The following is a 14,722-nucleotide window of genomic DNA, read 5'->3' on the forward strand; positions in this document are numbered from 1 at the left end:
CTGTAATCCCAGCACTGGGAAGGCAGAAATGGGAAGATTCTTGGGGATTGCTGGCCAGTCAACCTAGCCAAACCAGTGAGTTCTGGGTTTAGAAAGAGACTCTGTCTCAAACAAATATGGTGGAGAGAAATTGAAGACACTCAAAGTCAACCTCAGACCACTACACACAGGTGCACACCTGCATATGCACCTGCACATAGGAATGTGTGCGCACGCGCGCGCGCGCGCGCGCGCGCGCACACACACACACACACACACACACACACTATGGAAAATGAAAGTAGACATTGACTGTATTTCTAAGAAGATGGGGAGAGCAATGTCTTTAAAAGCATGACCTGAAAAGCTTTTATATAACAATTGCAATTGTCTATTTTAAAAAGGGAAAGCAGTCTCAGGCTTGTTTTACACTCTGCTCCTGAAGACATCTCTTTCTCTTATTAGCCTTAGCACATCTTAGAGAGGCAGGTTTTCAGAACCTTTATGCTGTTGTGAGCATCAAGACTGCTACCACCCATTCCGGGAAACTGAACTTCTAAAAGGAGACGACCTTCTCGTGTGGCTCACTCCCGAGGAGAAGGCGAGTGAATCACTGTTTCTGCTTGTAGTAGTCTGGAAACTCAGCCATTAAAAGATGAAAATGGTTGCTGGTTTGGATTTTTCTGGATGTGTGAGATAAATAGACTGACAATATACATATATATATGTGTGTGTGTGTGTGTGTTGAATACTATGTGATCTATGTATAATGGGGTCTGTGTTGGATATGAAACACAGTTTATGTTTTTCTCCTAAATATTATTTTTATGGTTAGGTAATTCATTTTGTTATTCACACTCTATTCTTTTCTATGAATACTCTGCACATTCTTTTTCATTTTCCTGTTGGCAGACATTTCCAACTCATCACTACAAACAGAACCTAAGTGAGTATATTTGCAAGATATCTTTATTTATGTCAGATGATTTTTTAAATTTTTTTGGTTTTTTGAGACAGGGTTTCTTTGGGTAGCCATGACTGTCCTGGAACTAGCTCTGTAGACCAGGCTGGCTTTGAACATACAGAAATCTGCCTGCCTTTGCCTCCCAAGCTCTGGGTTTAAAGGTGTGTGCCACCTCTGCCTGGCCAGTTTATTTCTCTGTTCGAAATTTTTCAAGAAGATATGATGGTTAACTTACGTTTAGATTTAGCTTATTATTTATATGTAAGTGTGTATGCGTGCTGGTGTCCTCGGAAATTAAAAGAGGACATTAGAGCCCTGGAGCTAGAGTTACAGGCAATTGTGAGCTGCCAGACATGGGTGCTGGGAACCGAGCTCAGGTCCTCTGGAAGAGCAGTAAGAGCCCTTGACCACTGGGCCATCTTTGTAGGTCTGTGATAGTTGACTTTAATGGTCAGCTTTGCACAAACTAGAATCACTAGGGACGAGAGATTCAATAAGGGATTGTCCACACTGAGGTGGCCTGTGGGCATGTCCATAAGAGGTTGTCTTGATTGCCTTAATTGAATGGGCAGTATCATTCCTTGGCTTGGGGCCTTAAACTGTATAAGAGTAAGAGATCAAGTTGAGCACAAGCAAGCAAGCATGCATGCATGCATTCATTTCTCTCTGCTCTTGACTGAGGATATGATGTGACTAGCTGTTTCCACTTCCTGTCACCTTGACTTCCCCACAATGAATTATGAGCTAAAATAAGAATGTTCACTGGGATAGGAAGAAGAGTACCACACCCATAGGTGTTATTTAGACAGGGAACGGGGCTTGTGGACAGTTGGCATTATTATATGTTGTATTTTGTCTCTTTGCATCTCCCACACCAGGGCTCTGTCAGAGGTAGGAAACGGTTCCCAGGGTCCATAGTCCTGGAGTCATCTGATATTCTTAGGATGGCTGCTGTGACAGAGCTGGCTCAGGCATTGAGTGGGTTTGACCCTTTACTTGACTTACTAACCTAAGCACGGAGTCATGGAAGGGAACCATGACCTAAGGTTAGAAAGAATCCATCTGAGATATGAGGGACCATGTCCTGAGTGGGGTGACCACTTCATTCAAACCAACTGGGTTCTCACACTGCAGGAAGTTCTTCATGGGAACTACAGAGAACATTGTGGGTTTCTGAGGGTTGTCCCTGAGTGTTTCAGCTAACCCTCACTGCACCTATCTCTAGACATGCTCTTCAGGGCCCCTCTCAAGTCCCATTTCCACCTTTCTGTGACTGCACACACTCCTCTGTTCTGAGATGATTGTTCAATGGTCAGAGCAAGGGTCCTGCTTTAGAGTTGACAGCCCAGAGGTAGGTGACCTGGGCTGAAAGATGGCCTCTGCTTTCTGCGGGGGGGAGGGGGGGCAACATACATGGCAGACCCCAGAAGTCGGCCCTTCTGAGACTCCACATGTCTAACTTTGAGCCCCAGAGTCCTTATGGAAGGTTCTAGGCAACTCCTCACTTGGGAAATGGGGTGCAGCAGGTGTACTGTCTTTCAGCTCCCAGATACCTTCCTTTTGCTTAAGTTGAGGCTAATTCTAGTTGGGTCCCCTTGATTCACCCTTGGAAGCCAACACCAGCAGAAGGGTGGGCCCTGAGTGGCCAAGGATCGGATGTAGGTCAGTATTCTACAGCCTGCACAGAGGCGGCAGCCGAGGAATCTGAGTCCAGGCCAGCTGTGGTCGATGAGTCACCCGGACACGGGCAGCAGCTATTTCTGAACTAAACGGAATCATATCTCCCTCCTCACCTTGAGGGGGCCTTGGTCTTCTAACACACTTCCCTGAGGTCAAGGTTGGAAGAAGCTGAGGGTAAAGCCGGAGAAAGTCCTCCTGTGTGCTTTTCCCGGCCAAACCCCATGCAGACAGGAAATAACAGATCAAAAGACAGGAGCAGACAATTCCAGAAAACTCTAGAATTTGGAGTTGTAAGAATACCCTCCTTCCCTCCCTCCCTCCCTGCCTGCCTGCCTCTTTCCCTCTTCACTTCTGTCTTCCTCTTCCTTCTCTCTTTCTCTCCCTTCTCCTTCTTCCTTCCTCCTTCCCCCTTTCCCTCCCATCTCTCCTTTTTCCTTTCTTTCTGCTTTCACAGAACACCTACTATAGAAGCCACATACTGTGTAAGACACAGGATAGGAGAGAAGATTGCCTCCCTGTGCCATGCCCAGAGGAGAAAATGAAAACAATGCCTGTGGGTGCTGGATCTGACTGTTATTAGCATGCTACATCCATGCCTCCCTTTAATGGATTTTTTTAAGGTGACAGGGCTAAGCACAGTACTGAGGTCTATGCCCAGGGGCCCGATTGATAAGAGCACTCTTTTCTGAACTGATCCACACTGCTGGAAGGAGTTTATGGAAGATCCTGTTTTCCTTTCTCTATGAGGGAAGGATATGCCATATCTCCAGGACCTGCTGTATGTAAGACAATGTGTCAGTCTCTGCACATCCGGTCTTCATGATGATGGCCACCAGACAGATTTCTCACAAGTTCCAGGGAAGGGAGTCCTGTCTCCCCAGGTGCCAATCCCAGGAAACACAAACGTTTTGCTCCCAGCCGTTGCATGCTAAGCAAGCACTCCACCACTATCCAATATGCCTTAAATATTTTGACTCTCCCTATACAACCCAAGCTTGTCTTGAACTTAGGATCATCACTTCAACCTCCTGAGTAGCAGAGAGTTACAGATTTGTGCTACCAGGCCCAGCTCCCTCCACTCAGCTCTCACATACCTGGCTCTGCCCTCCAGAAGGCCACCACCTGATGCCACTCCTGGGTACATGGAATGGGAACCTGACAAGGATTCACAAAGCAAGCAGGTACCCTGCTCCAACCTCTCTCTGCTTGTATTCAGTATGACCCTAGCTCTAGGCTTCAGCTCAACACTAGGGTGAGGTATTATCTCACATGGGGTGGCTGTGGCTGGTTTGGAGGATGGAGCTGGAAGTCCAGCAGTGGCATCCAGTGACCACATCTCTATATACCCTCATCCTAGTGAAAGATGAGCCAGTTTGTTGCTCCTGAAAAAAGAAAGGGGCATAGAGTAGTGGGGAGGGGCACTGAGCTCTCACTCTGGTGGCTCAGAGCCCCTTGACCTTGGACCAGACTGGAAGGGACTTCCACATTCTCACCCCTGGAGGGAGCAACTGCCCCGTGCTGACCTGAGTTCCTCAGCCAGAGTCAAGCCCTCTTCCCTGCTGGACAGGCCAATGCAGGCTCCACCCTGAAAGCTTCCACAGACTGCACTCTGGTTCATCTGCTTCCTGGAGCCTCTTTAAGTGATTCTTTTTAAGTACTGGTAACCACAAAAATAATTTGTTATTCTTAACTATTTAATTCTGTGAAGGACAGTGTTGATGTTTCACAGTGAATTAATTGAAGTAGTCTGCCTGCCTTCCCACTCCTGAAAACCCTCCTGCATTTAAAATTTTTAAATTTTCAGCACACTAAGTAAAAGGCTTCACAGGACCTGCTGTAGACAACAAGTAGACAATAATAAGGACAAACACACAATGGGAAGGTGGCTCAGTGGGTAAAGCATTTGCTGTGCAAGCATGAGTAGCTGAGTTCAAATCCCCGGAACTCACAGAAGAGCCGGCCATGTAGCTTGAATGCCTGTAGTCCCAGTGCCCCTATGGGGAGATGAGAGGCAGAGTCGGAAGAACATCGGGAAGCTCTCTGTTGGCTCACCTGATGTACAGAGCTAAAAAACAAAAAACAAAACAAAACAACAACAACAAAAAAGAGACACTGCCAGAAGCCAAGGCAGAATATGAGGGCTGACACTGGAGATTGTCTTCCAAATTCCACCACAAAAATACTATGACGTATGTGTGCCAATGTTCACACACACACACACACACACACACACACACACACACAATAAAATTAATTAATTAATCATAATAAGCATTTGTTTGTACAACAAGCAGATAGAGAATGGCCATCGTATACTAGAATATTTCCATGTGATAAAGATAATACTTTAAGTAATTATACACTTGTGTGTGTACACATACACATACTATATATACAGCTAAATGCATCTCTATCTATGTACCTCATTTACGGGCATACACATTTATGTGTAAAGGTTATGTTATCTAATGCATTTCCCCCAATTTTTAACATAATACGTGACTCACAGATGGTCCAAACTCATCCTTTTTAGTGTATAATTATTTTCTGTATGTAGGCATTGAACCCAGAGACTCAAACATGCTAGGCAAGCCCTCCATCACTGAGCGATGTCACAGCCCTCCTTTTAGTTTCATTTGGGGACAGTGTATCACTAAGTTGCCCAGGCTGGCCTTGAAGTCACTCTGTAGCTCAGACAGGACTTGACCTTGTGGTCCTACTGCCCCAGCTTCTGCCTGCCACCATGCCTGGAGAGTGTGCAGTTTTATTGTTGTTGCTAATTTACTTATTTTAGGTATATAGGTGTTTTGCCTTCATGAATGTCTGTGCCATCATATGTCTGGTGCCCTCAAAGTCTTGAAGAGAGAGTCTGATTCCCTGGAACTGGAGTTACAGATGGTGATGAGCCACCATATAGGTGCTGGGAATAAAACCTGGGTCCTCTGGAAAAGCTGTGCTCTTAACCAGAGGACAATCTCTCCAGTGACCAGTGTACATTTCTGCTAAGTGTAAAATGCATTTCTAACTACATAAACACAAAAACAGCGAGACAACCGCCTGCAAAAAGAGTCTGCTGTCACTGGGACATGTGCTGAAGGGCAGCATTCTGAGATCTGTGGAGCCTTGGGTAATTCTTCCCTAAAGAGATGATTCCATACACCCCAAATTTCAGTAGGGCCTGGGAGATTATTGTGTCTATAGTTTCAGAAACTTTCTTTTAGCTCTGATACAGTTTCACAATCCAGACCTAACAGACACACCAGGAGATAAAAGGCAGTGACTGCTCAGACTGCCAATGGAGAATGCTCGCATAGCGTGCACACTGCCCTGTTCCCATCCTCAACACCAGGAAACCCGAGCTTATCTTCAGAGAGGAAGAGATGCAGTTGAGGATATGGAGATGGCTCATTCTGTAAAGTACTTGCCTTGCAAATCTAAGGACCAGAGTTCAGTCCCCAGAACCCATACTTCAAAAGCTGGAGGTGGTGTCTTGTGTTTTAATCCTTGGGGCCAGCCTGGCCTACTTGTCCAGTTTCAGGCCAGTGAGAGACCTGACCTTAAGCAAACACAATAGGTGGTCCTTGGGGAGCAATAGCTGAGTCTTCTAATCTCAGTCTCAATTGTGTACATACACATGCAAAAACCTGCCATACAAATGCAAACCCACGGAAGGGTAGAGCCTGGTGATGGAGTCTGACCTTCTCGTTCCAAGAGTAGAATCTAGGCCAGAGTGACAGAAATGGTGGTTCAGGGTGACTGACCACTTCCTGTTGGCAAAGTCGCAACTCAAGCGGTTGGCTCTCTTTAAGACATTTTCCCACGCTTTGATAGTATTCGGGAAGCCTAAGTCTCACTTCAGCCCTGCAGATATGTGCATATTACTGCATTTGATCAAGACTAGGTCTGTGGCTCTCAGAACTGTAACTTAGTCCTGAAAAATCTCCCCATAGGTCATTCAGACAACATGGGCGTGAGGACACCCCTGAGCTGAGAGCCTGGCTAAGGATATGGCTTGGCCTTCACTTCATCCAGTCTTGATGTATATCATCACTGTACAGCCTTCGACAATTAATTAGACCCCTAAGCTTGTATCTGAAGAAGGAAATGTCTCTGTCCCATCACCTGTAGTGGTCTTGGGTGGGACAAGTTCCCCTGGAAGAGGTGTAGGATGCAGAGGCTACCACTAGAGGGCTCTGAAGGGACCTGGGAATCTCTTCTTTCCCGCAGAGATGAGAGAGCAACCCTGTGTAGATCTTCTTGTAGCTGTTCAGGAGGCTGGGTCAAGAGAAGCTACTTCTCGAAGACGCTTCCTCTGGACACCTGAGCATATGCAGGTGGACTGCACCAGAAACAGCTGGAAGGGGCTGCTCTAAGCAAATTTTGTTGTGGTGGTACCACGCTCAGCCTGTATCAGAACACCCATGAACATGGAGTGGAGATTGTAATGACGTCATCAGTGCAATATCAATGCTGAGACAGGCTCAGAAACTCCGGCAATCAATAATCAGAAAATCTGCCTCGAGTCAGATTCCAGGTAGAGCGAGGGACAAGCCCTGGGCTTGGGGCATGAGTGAATGAGAGCCCAGAAGAAAGAACAGAAGGCGTGGAGTTTAGGGGCTGTGAGTTCACCAGCAAGGAGGTTGCCAGGGCAACCTTGATGATGCCCTGTGAGGGTTTTATAGAAGCCAAGAAACATCACTCAGGACTGAGTGGCCACTCTCGGGGAGCCTCTTACTGCTTTTAACATTCACTGTTAGCCAGACACTTGTAGTCTTAAGGTGTGGGCACAGTGAAGCCAGTGTAGCAGTACCTAGAACTTCCTTTGTGCTCTCCAGGAGTTTGGCCTCTCAAGCCTTTTCTTTCAAATATATATATATATATATATATATATATATATATATATATATATATATATATATATATATATATATATATATACTGGTTGTATATTCATCATGTGCGTGCAGGTGTGGGCAGAGGCCAGAAGAGGGCGTCAGGTGCCCTGAAACTGGTGTTTACCGGTGGTTGTGAGCCACCCCAATGAGTGGGGGGAGGGATGGGGGTGCTAAGACCAGCAAGTGCTCTTAGATGCTAAACCTTCTCTCCAGCCCTCCAGCCTTTGCTTTCTTCTATGGACTTAGAATTTTATTCCCTGAATATAGCTGTCCTCGGGGGCAGAGTAAATAATCTTCTAGCCCTCCAGAAGGGAATGCAAGCTGTGGGGAGCCTCCACCCCACCTCCACCTTCACTCCCTGTGAAACAATTCAGGTCCCCTCCGGCATGGCTCAGGCAGAGTCAACTACCTGCATCATTAAGCTGGTGCAACCCAGGGGTTTTACTGCCGAGGGTCTAGCCCAGATTCGCTGGCCCGGTGAAAGGACTCGTGGAGAAAGAGGAGGAGGCCTGGGGCCGCAGTCAGGACACGGCTGGGAGCGAGGGAGCGACCGTGGGCTGCAGGGCCGGGCGTCCCGGGGCGGGGGCGGAGCAGGTGAGCCGGCCGGGTGGGCGTGGGGAGTGCACTTGTACGTGACGTTGGAGTTTGCAGCGAGCCGGGAGTAGGAGGCTGTGCGCGCGTGTGTGGAGTGCTGCGCGGCCAGGAGGATGTGCGCGGCGGGGCGGCCACCGCAGTGAGTCGCGGCAAGAGGAGCGGGCTGCAGCCCGGGGGACCCGGAGGCGAGGGCCAGCAGGAGGCCGCGGGCCTGGAAAGGCGCGCCGCCCGGCCCCAGGATGTAGGCGATCGGCGGCTGCGCTCCTGCTGGCGGCCGGCTCACCATGAAGAAGCACTCGGCCCGGGTGGCCCCGCTCAGCGCCTGCAACAGTCCGGTCCTGACCCTCACCAAAGTGGAAGGTAACGCGCGGCCGCGTGGCGTTGGGGTGGCCGGGCCTGACGCATCTGTCCCTGATCCGGAGGGATACCTGGCTGCTAGCGGGGCGGGGGTGGCAGCTCCGGGACGCTGTCCGCAGTGCAGCGCGTCGCCGCCAGTGGGAACCTGGAGGCTCTAGCTGTCTGGAGCTCCTGCCGGGGTGGCATGCTCTTTGCACCCAGGCTCAGACAGCGCGGTGCACCTGGTGGTTCTGCTCCCTTGGGGGCTTTTTCTGACTGTCCCCAAGCTTGTGCCCGCAGGGCAGAAGGGAGGCAAGTGCTAACCAGTAAGCTCGCCTATCTCTCTCTCTCTCTCTCTCTCTCTCTCTCTCTCTCTCTCTCTCTCTCTCTCTCTCTCTCTCTCACACACACACACACACACACACACACACACACACACACACACACACACGAGTGGGTGGCCTGGGTGAGGAGCATCCCTCTAGCACCCCACCCCAGGAGCCCAGAGGTAAGGCCCACTGATACTGGAAGCTAGAGGAGACGGGACCTCGCTGGCTGATTGCAGATGGGCAGAGAGTGGCAGGTGAGGGGAATCCCCGCACCAGCCTGTAAAAATGTTCTTATTCAGGCCTGATAGGGCTGAGAGGGGCTCCTAGAGGCCCCCAGAAAGTGTTCCCGCACTGCCTGTCTTTTCTTCAGCACGGAACCGCCCCCAGTCGGGGGATGTGAGAGAGAGGGGGCCACGGAGGAGGGCTGTGAGTTACTCAGACACAGCTGTCATTCTGCTGGCCTGAAAGAGGACCTTGCTTTCCAACAGAGAGGGTCCTTCTTAGCTTTCAGCTCCTCCCCCGGGAGGCAGCCGCAGAAGGAGGAACTCTTGGTAGTTAACCAGTCTGGCCAGGAGTAGAAAGGAGCACCCCTCTATGGCCCAAGAGCCTCCATCCAAGTCTTTGCTGACTAGGGTAGGCATGGTTTCGAAGACTGGTTTATGCCCACACTCTGAGCTAGGCCCTCTATGGGTCTGTGAGGTCCCTGCATCCACCTGTTTGTTTCTTGTTGGAATAAGCCTGATGACCGGCAGAGGCCAGACAGAGGTTGGTAGGTGTGTTCCCGGCTTCACATTGTATCCATCCTGTTACCTCCAGATGAGAACCATGAGGACCAGAAGGGTAGCAGACTGGTCCAAGACCTACAGCTGCTGCATGGTGATGTAAGAGGGCATCCCTGAGCTGTGGGACCCCAAAGTCATCCTTTTTTTTTTTTTTTCAGAAGGGCAGTTTGCAGTGACCTTCAGGTCCCTGTTTCTCTTTGCTTTTTCTCTCTCTATGACTGTCTCCTCCCTCAACATCCTAGTCTCAAGAAAAGCTTGGTACTGATTATCTGCGCCAGAAATTAGCAGAAGTTCCTCTCCTGGGGATGGTAGTGTTCTGGGCCTCCTCCCAAGCACATGTGGATGAAGAGGGCACCAGAAGCTTGAGTAGACACTCAGGAGCTCCTCCACAGGAGTCAAGCACTTCTATCCGCTAGAGAGGCAGGCTGGTTCTCCAGGGCAGCAACAGGCAATCCCGCAGCACCCTAGTCAGCTTCAGGGAGGGCAACCCTGAGCTCACTGTCAGTGAGGAGGCTATCTGAGCTGAGTGTGGTAGCCTCAGACATGCATTGAAATGACACAGAAGTCATGGGGGGAGGTCCCCAAGGCCAAGTCTGGAGGTTGTCTTAGGGAATGAAACTGATAGCCCTCTCCCATGACCTTGGTAACTACAAGTCTTCCTTTCACACTGTCATGGCAGCCACTTTATCATGGCCATCTCCATATGAGTGCCTGTGGTTCATTGCTAAGTTAGAGAATTAAGACCTGGACAGATGGAGGATGACTCTGCCCCTGTACAGTGTGGCTTGTATGTATCATGAACCCTGAGCCTCGGTTCCTTCAACTGTAAAGCCTGTCTCGTCAGACTGATGAGGAAGGAAATTCAGCAAAGACAAAAGGCAATACCTAGCACTTGCCCATCATACACAGTAGGTGCTGTGTGTGTGTGTGTGTGTGTGTGTCTGTGTGTCTGTGTGTGTGTCTGTGTCTGTGTGTGTGTCTGTGTCTGTGTATGCATGTGTGTGTCGGGGGCGGGGGGAGGATGCTAATCCTGCAGTCACAGGTCATCTAGCTCTTTCCACAAACATCTTGCCTCTCTACATGTAGAAGACAAATCAGGGCCTGACAGACCTACTCCTTATGCCTAGGCTCGCATAGCATGCTTTTTCTCTACCTGGCTTTCTTCCTTAGTGTTTTTGTTTGGTTTGATTTGAGGTACATTTTTCTAAACCATTTGCGTATTGTGTATATCTTTTGGAACTGTTGAATCATTTTCTTTTGCTTGAATGCACAGGACAAGGTGGTCCCCATCCTGGAGCTGTCCGTGTGTGAGTGGTAGATGAGCTACAGGGATGGAATGCAGCAGGCAAGGAATATTTATTAGCTTGTGGAGTGTGTCATCTGAGGGAAGGCAAGAAGGCACCAGCATGTGGTACATATAAAACCAAAATAGAAAATGCAATGCTTGGTTGAACTCAAAGGCAGGAAGATGGACAAAATGACTTCATTACTCAACAAATACTTTATTTTTCTGTACTTTGTGTACTGTAGCTGCTGAACTAGACCCTGAAAATGGATAAATGAACTATTTGTTAGCTTCATTATCTTGAAAGTGATATATGAGTAGATAAATTATCAGATAACAGGCTAAAAAATATATCCTGGCACAGAAGTAAGAACAAAATGTCACAGAAAAACTGAAAATTGAGCAATCTATAGAGGTGTCCCTGAGAAGGAAGCCTTCTACAGAGGAGATCTTTCTGGAAGGGAAAGCTTCTAACGAGCAGGCTTCTAAGATCAGGCTTCTCTGAGAAGTCCTGATGAGAAGGCCTGGCTGAGAGGAAGCCTTCCTGATGAGATAGATGCTCTTCTTCTGAGGAGGAGGAAGTAGCCTTTTTGAGAAGGAGAAGGCTGAGGAGGAGGTAGCTTTCTCCCTGGAAGAAGTCTTTCTGAGGAGGAAGCCTTGTCTGAGGAGAAGGCGCAGAGAAGAGGCCTTTCTGAGAAGAGGACATTTTGAGAAAATCATCTGAGGAGGCCTTTCTCATGAGGTCTTCTGAGGAGGAGGTGGCCTTTCTAAGGAGGGGGTGGCCTTCCCCAAGGAGGAACTCCTGAGGAGGTGGCTTCTCTAAGGGGAAGAGACATGAGGATGCAGTCTTTTTTTTTTTTTAAGACCCTTTTTGAAAGGGAAGACATGAGAAGCTCCAATGAGAGGCTCCTCTGTGAAGGAGGCCTTTTTTGAAGAGACTTCTTTCTTTAGAGGAGGCTTTTCTGAGGAGGAATATTTCCTAAGGAGAACAGCTTTCTCAATAGACATTTCTGAAAGGAGGCTTTCTTAGGAACAGACCTTCTGAGTAGAGGGAGGCCTTTCTGAAGATGTAGCCTTCCTAAGGAGGAAGTCCTGTGAGGTAGAGGTCAGAGGCCAGGGGATGTGAGAAGAAGTACTCACAGAGGCTAGGCACCGAGAGAAGAAGTACTTCAGGCAAAGCAAACAGTGTGTGTATAGACTTTGCCCTGAAAAATGGAGAGAGGTAGGGCTGACCCTCTGGTTGGGGGGGTAGGGTAGAGGTTTAAAAAAAATGGCTTCTGTCCAGGTGAAGGCTTCTGTCATCTCTAACAACGGATCTTGTTTCCATACTCTTTTCCTGGCTTTCCTGTCAGGAGACGATGCTGAGTATTGATCAATAGCGTGTCTCTAGTAGAGCAGCAATTACTACAATCATCTATATTCACAACCAGCTAATTCATGGTCAATAAAATTACATTCAATGAGAATTAATAGTTGAGAACAATACAATGAAGTCCCCTAGGAGGCCGACTGTCAGCATTGTGGAAACAAGAGACTGTGATAGGGAATGGACAGGGTTGAGTGCCCAGCCCTTACATGGCAGAGTGACTCACACTTTCCGGAATCATTTCTCTTGTATAAATCAGAGGTTGTATGTTTCCTTTAAAAATGACAATAATAGTTTATATATTGTTTTCAGTTTGGTTTTAAGATTTTTTTTTTTTACTGTTAACTGTTTGCTTCTACTTTTTTTTGTTGATTGTGGATTATATGGTGAGTTGTTTTGTGGGAAGGGTCAGGGTGTTAGTGTGGGTTCAGGTGCGTGTGCGTGTGTGTGTGTGTGTGTGTGTATGCACGCACATGTATGTAGAAGGCAGAAGCCAACCTTAAGCATATTTCCTCAGGTGCCGTCTACCTTGTTTTTTTGGTTTGGTTTATTTGTGTGTGTGTGTGTGTGTGTGTGTGTGTGTGTGTGTGTGTGTGTCTGTCTGTCTGTCTGTCTGTGCACTATTTTTGTGTGTGTGTCAGAGTCTCTCAATTGCCTGGATCTCACTGATTTGGCTGACCTAACTGGCCATGGAGCCCCGGGGACTCTCCCCAGCACTGAGATTACGAATGAGCACCACTATGCCCAGACTGATTACTTATTTCACCGTGGGTTCTAGAAGGTTAAACTCAGGCCCTCATGCTTGCATGACCAGCACTGTCCTTACGGAGCCCTCTCCAGGCTGTTTTTGTCTTGTTTTGCTTTGTTTGGGTTTGATTTTGAGATACGGTCCTGCTATGTAGCCCAGGCTGGCCCGGAACTCATGATCTTCCTGTCTCAGCTTCCTTGTTGCTGAGACTACAGACATCCACTATTATCCTGTACTAAGAATGAGGAGTGAAGGCTGACCAGATTACAGATTGCGGCCAATGGGAGCTTGTCCTTAGCCCAGTTCTTCCTGTAGAAAGGCTGAGCACTGTTTTATAAGCAAGGAGCTTGAGGCTCCCAGGACCATTCATGTGAGGTCATAGAGTTAGAAAGCAAAGAAGCTTGGATCCAGATGCCAAAGACTTTCAAATATCCGGGTTCCATTTGAGGAGCAATAATTGCATGAGCTTGAGGCATTTTATAGGTGCTCAGTGAATGTGTGTTCTCTGAGGCTCCCCTTGTAGTGTGAATCAATGGCCTAGATCTCTATCCAGGCTCTCATGACTAGTGGCTACTGGTGCTGACACTCTCGCTGCTTCTGCTCCTGGGGTGTGAGGCCATCTTAACTGCCCTCAGAGCAGGTCTGGTTAACTGATCCAGCCTGTGGCCTTTTGGCCCTGTGTGCAGAGCATCCTGGCTGCAGAAGTGTGCGGCAGAAAACACCTCACGCCACAGTGGGCAGAAGCAAAGACTAGCTAAGGATGTAACAAGAGGTAATATACCCCCAAGGACCCCACAACACACACAGCTGGTTTTTCTGCCAAGACCCCACCTCCCAGAGTTTCCAGAAGCTCCCAAAACAGTGCCCCCAGCTGGGGGCAAAACTTTCAGGACATGGACCTGTGAGAATATTTCATATTCGAGTCATAATACTGGGGAAAACCTCATGCTAAAATGTTCAACACTGATATTTCTGTAGGTCCAATGCTTCAGAGTCAGTGTGAGTGGATTCTTGGCAAAGGATCCCTGAACCCAAAGAGCGGCATCTAGTTGTTCAACCCTAGGCTGGAAATATCTGAGACAAGGACATTGATAAGCTAATTCAATCTATTATCTAGAGTATGCAAGGATTTCTGAGCAAGTAGGAAATGTCAGGTGTGTACTTGAAGAGATCACCTGCTGATGGGCTGGGAGAGAGATGCTCATTGAGTACAAGTGCTTGCTATGTAAGTGTGTAGACATGACTTCACATCCCCATACCCAGGTAAGAAGTCATGAATGGCTGTTTGCATGCCCGGACCCCCAGAGCTGTGTGGAGCAACGGCAGGAGGACCACTGAGGTTGCACTGAACCACATGCTGTTGGCCTCACTCCAAATTCAGTGAGAGACCCTGTCTCAAGGGAATATGTTGCATGAATCTTAAAAGTTCTTATTGATAAAATCAAACCCGAGGCAAGTTATTGGGGTCCATGCTGGTAGATCAGAGAGACAGAATAAGCCACAGCTATCTCACCTCACCGGATCCTCAGCTGGTCCTGTTTCCTCAGACTGGAAACTTCTGTGTCCTCATCCCAATCGCTCTCAGCTGAACTGCTGCTCGAAAGTCTGAAGCTTAACCAGCCACATGCTTAACCAGCCAAAAGCCTTTAGTTTCTGGTCCTCACGCCTTATATATCTTTCTACTTTCTACCACCACTCCCTGGGATTAAAGGCTGGCTTTCTGGGATTAAAGGCGTGTCACCATGCTTGGCTGTTTCCAATGTG

The 14,722-nt window shown here is 48.3% G+C and overlaps 1 protein-coding gene across 2 annotated transcripts in view; it reads left to right on the forward strand.

The window, feature by feature from the left end:
- Positions 1–14,722, forward strand: part of Slc35f3 (solute carrier family 35 member F3) — a 250,999-nt gene that overhangs the window by 147,908 nt on the left and 88,369 nt on the right. Inside the window, exon 1 of one of the 2 annotated variants that reach the window (XM_006982496.4) lies at positions 8,161–8,472. The exons of the other annotated variant lie outside the window; for it this stretch is intronic. Coding sequence (XP_006982558.1) covers positions 8,397–8,472 — 76 coding nt within the window. The 5' untranslated portion in view covers positions 8,161–8,396. Of the gene's footprint in view, positions 1–8,160; positions 8,473–14,722 lie in introns of those variants that run through there. 2 annotated transcript variants of the gene reach the window in all.

The sequence above is a fragment of the Peromyscus maniculatus genome, chromosome 5 (assembly GCF_049852395.1).
Source record: "Peromyscus maniculatus bairdii isolate BWxNUB_F1_BW_parent chromosome 5, HU_Pman_BW_mat_3.1, whole genome shotgun sequence".
NCBI classification, from domain to species: Eukaryota; Metazoa; Chordata; class Mammalia; order Rodentia; family Cricetidae; genus Peromyscus; species Peromyscus maniculatus.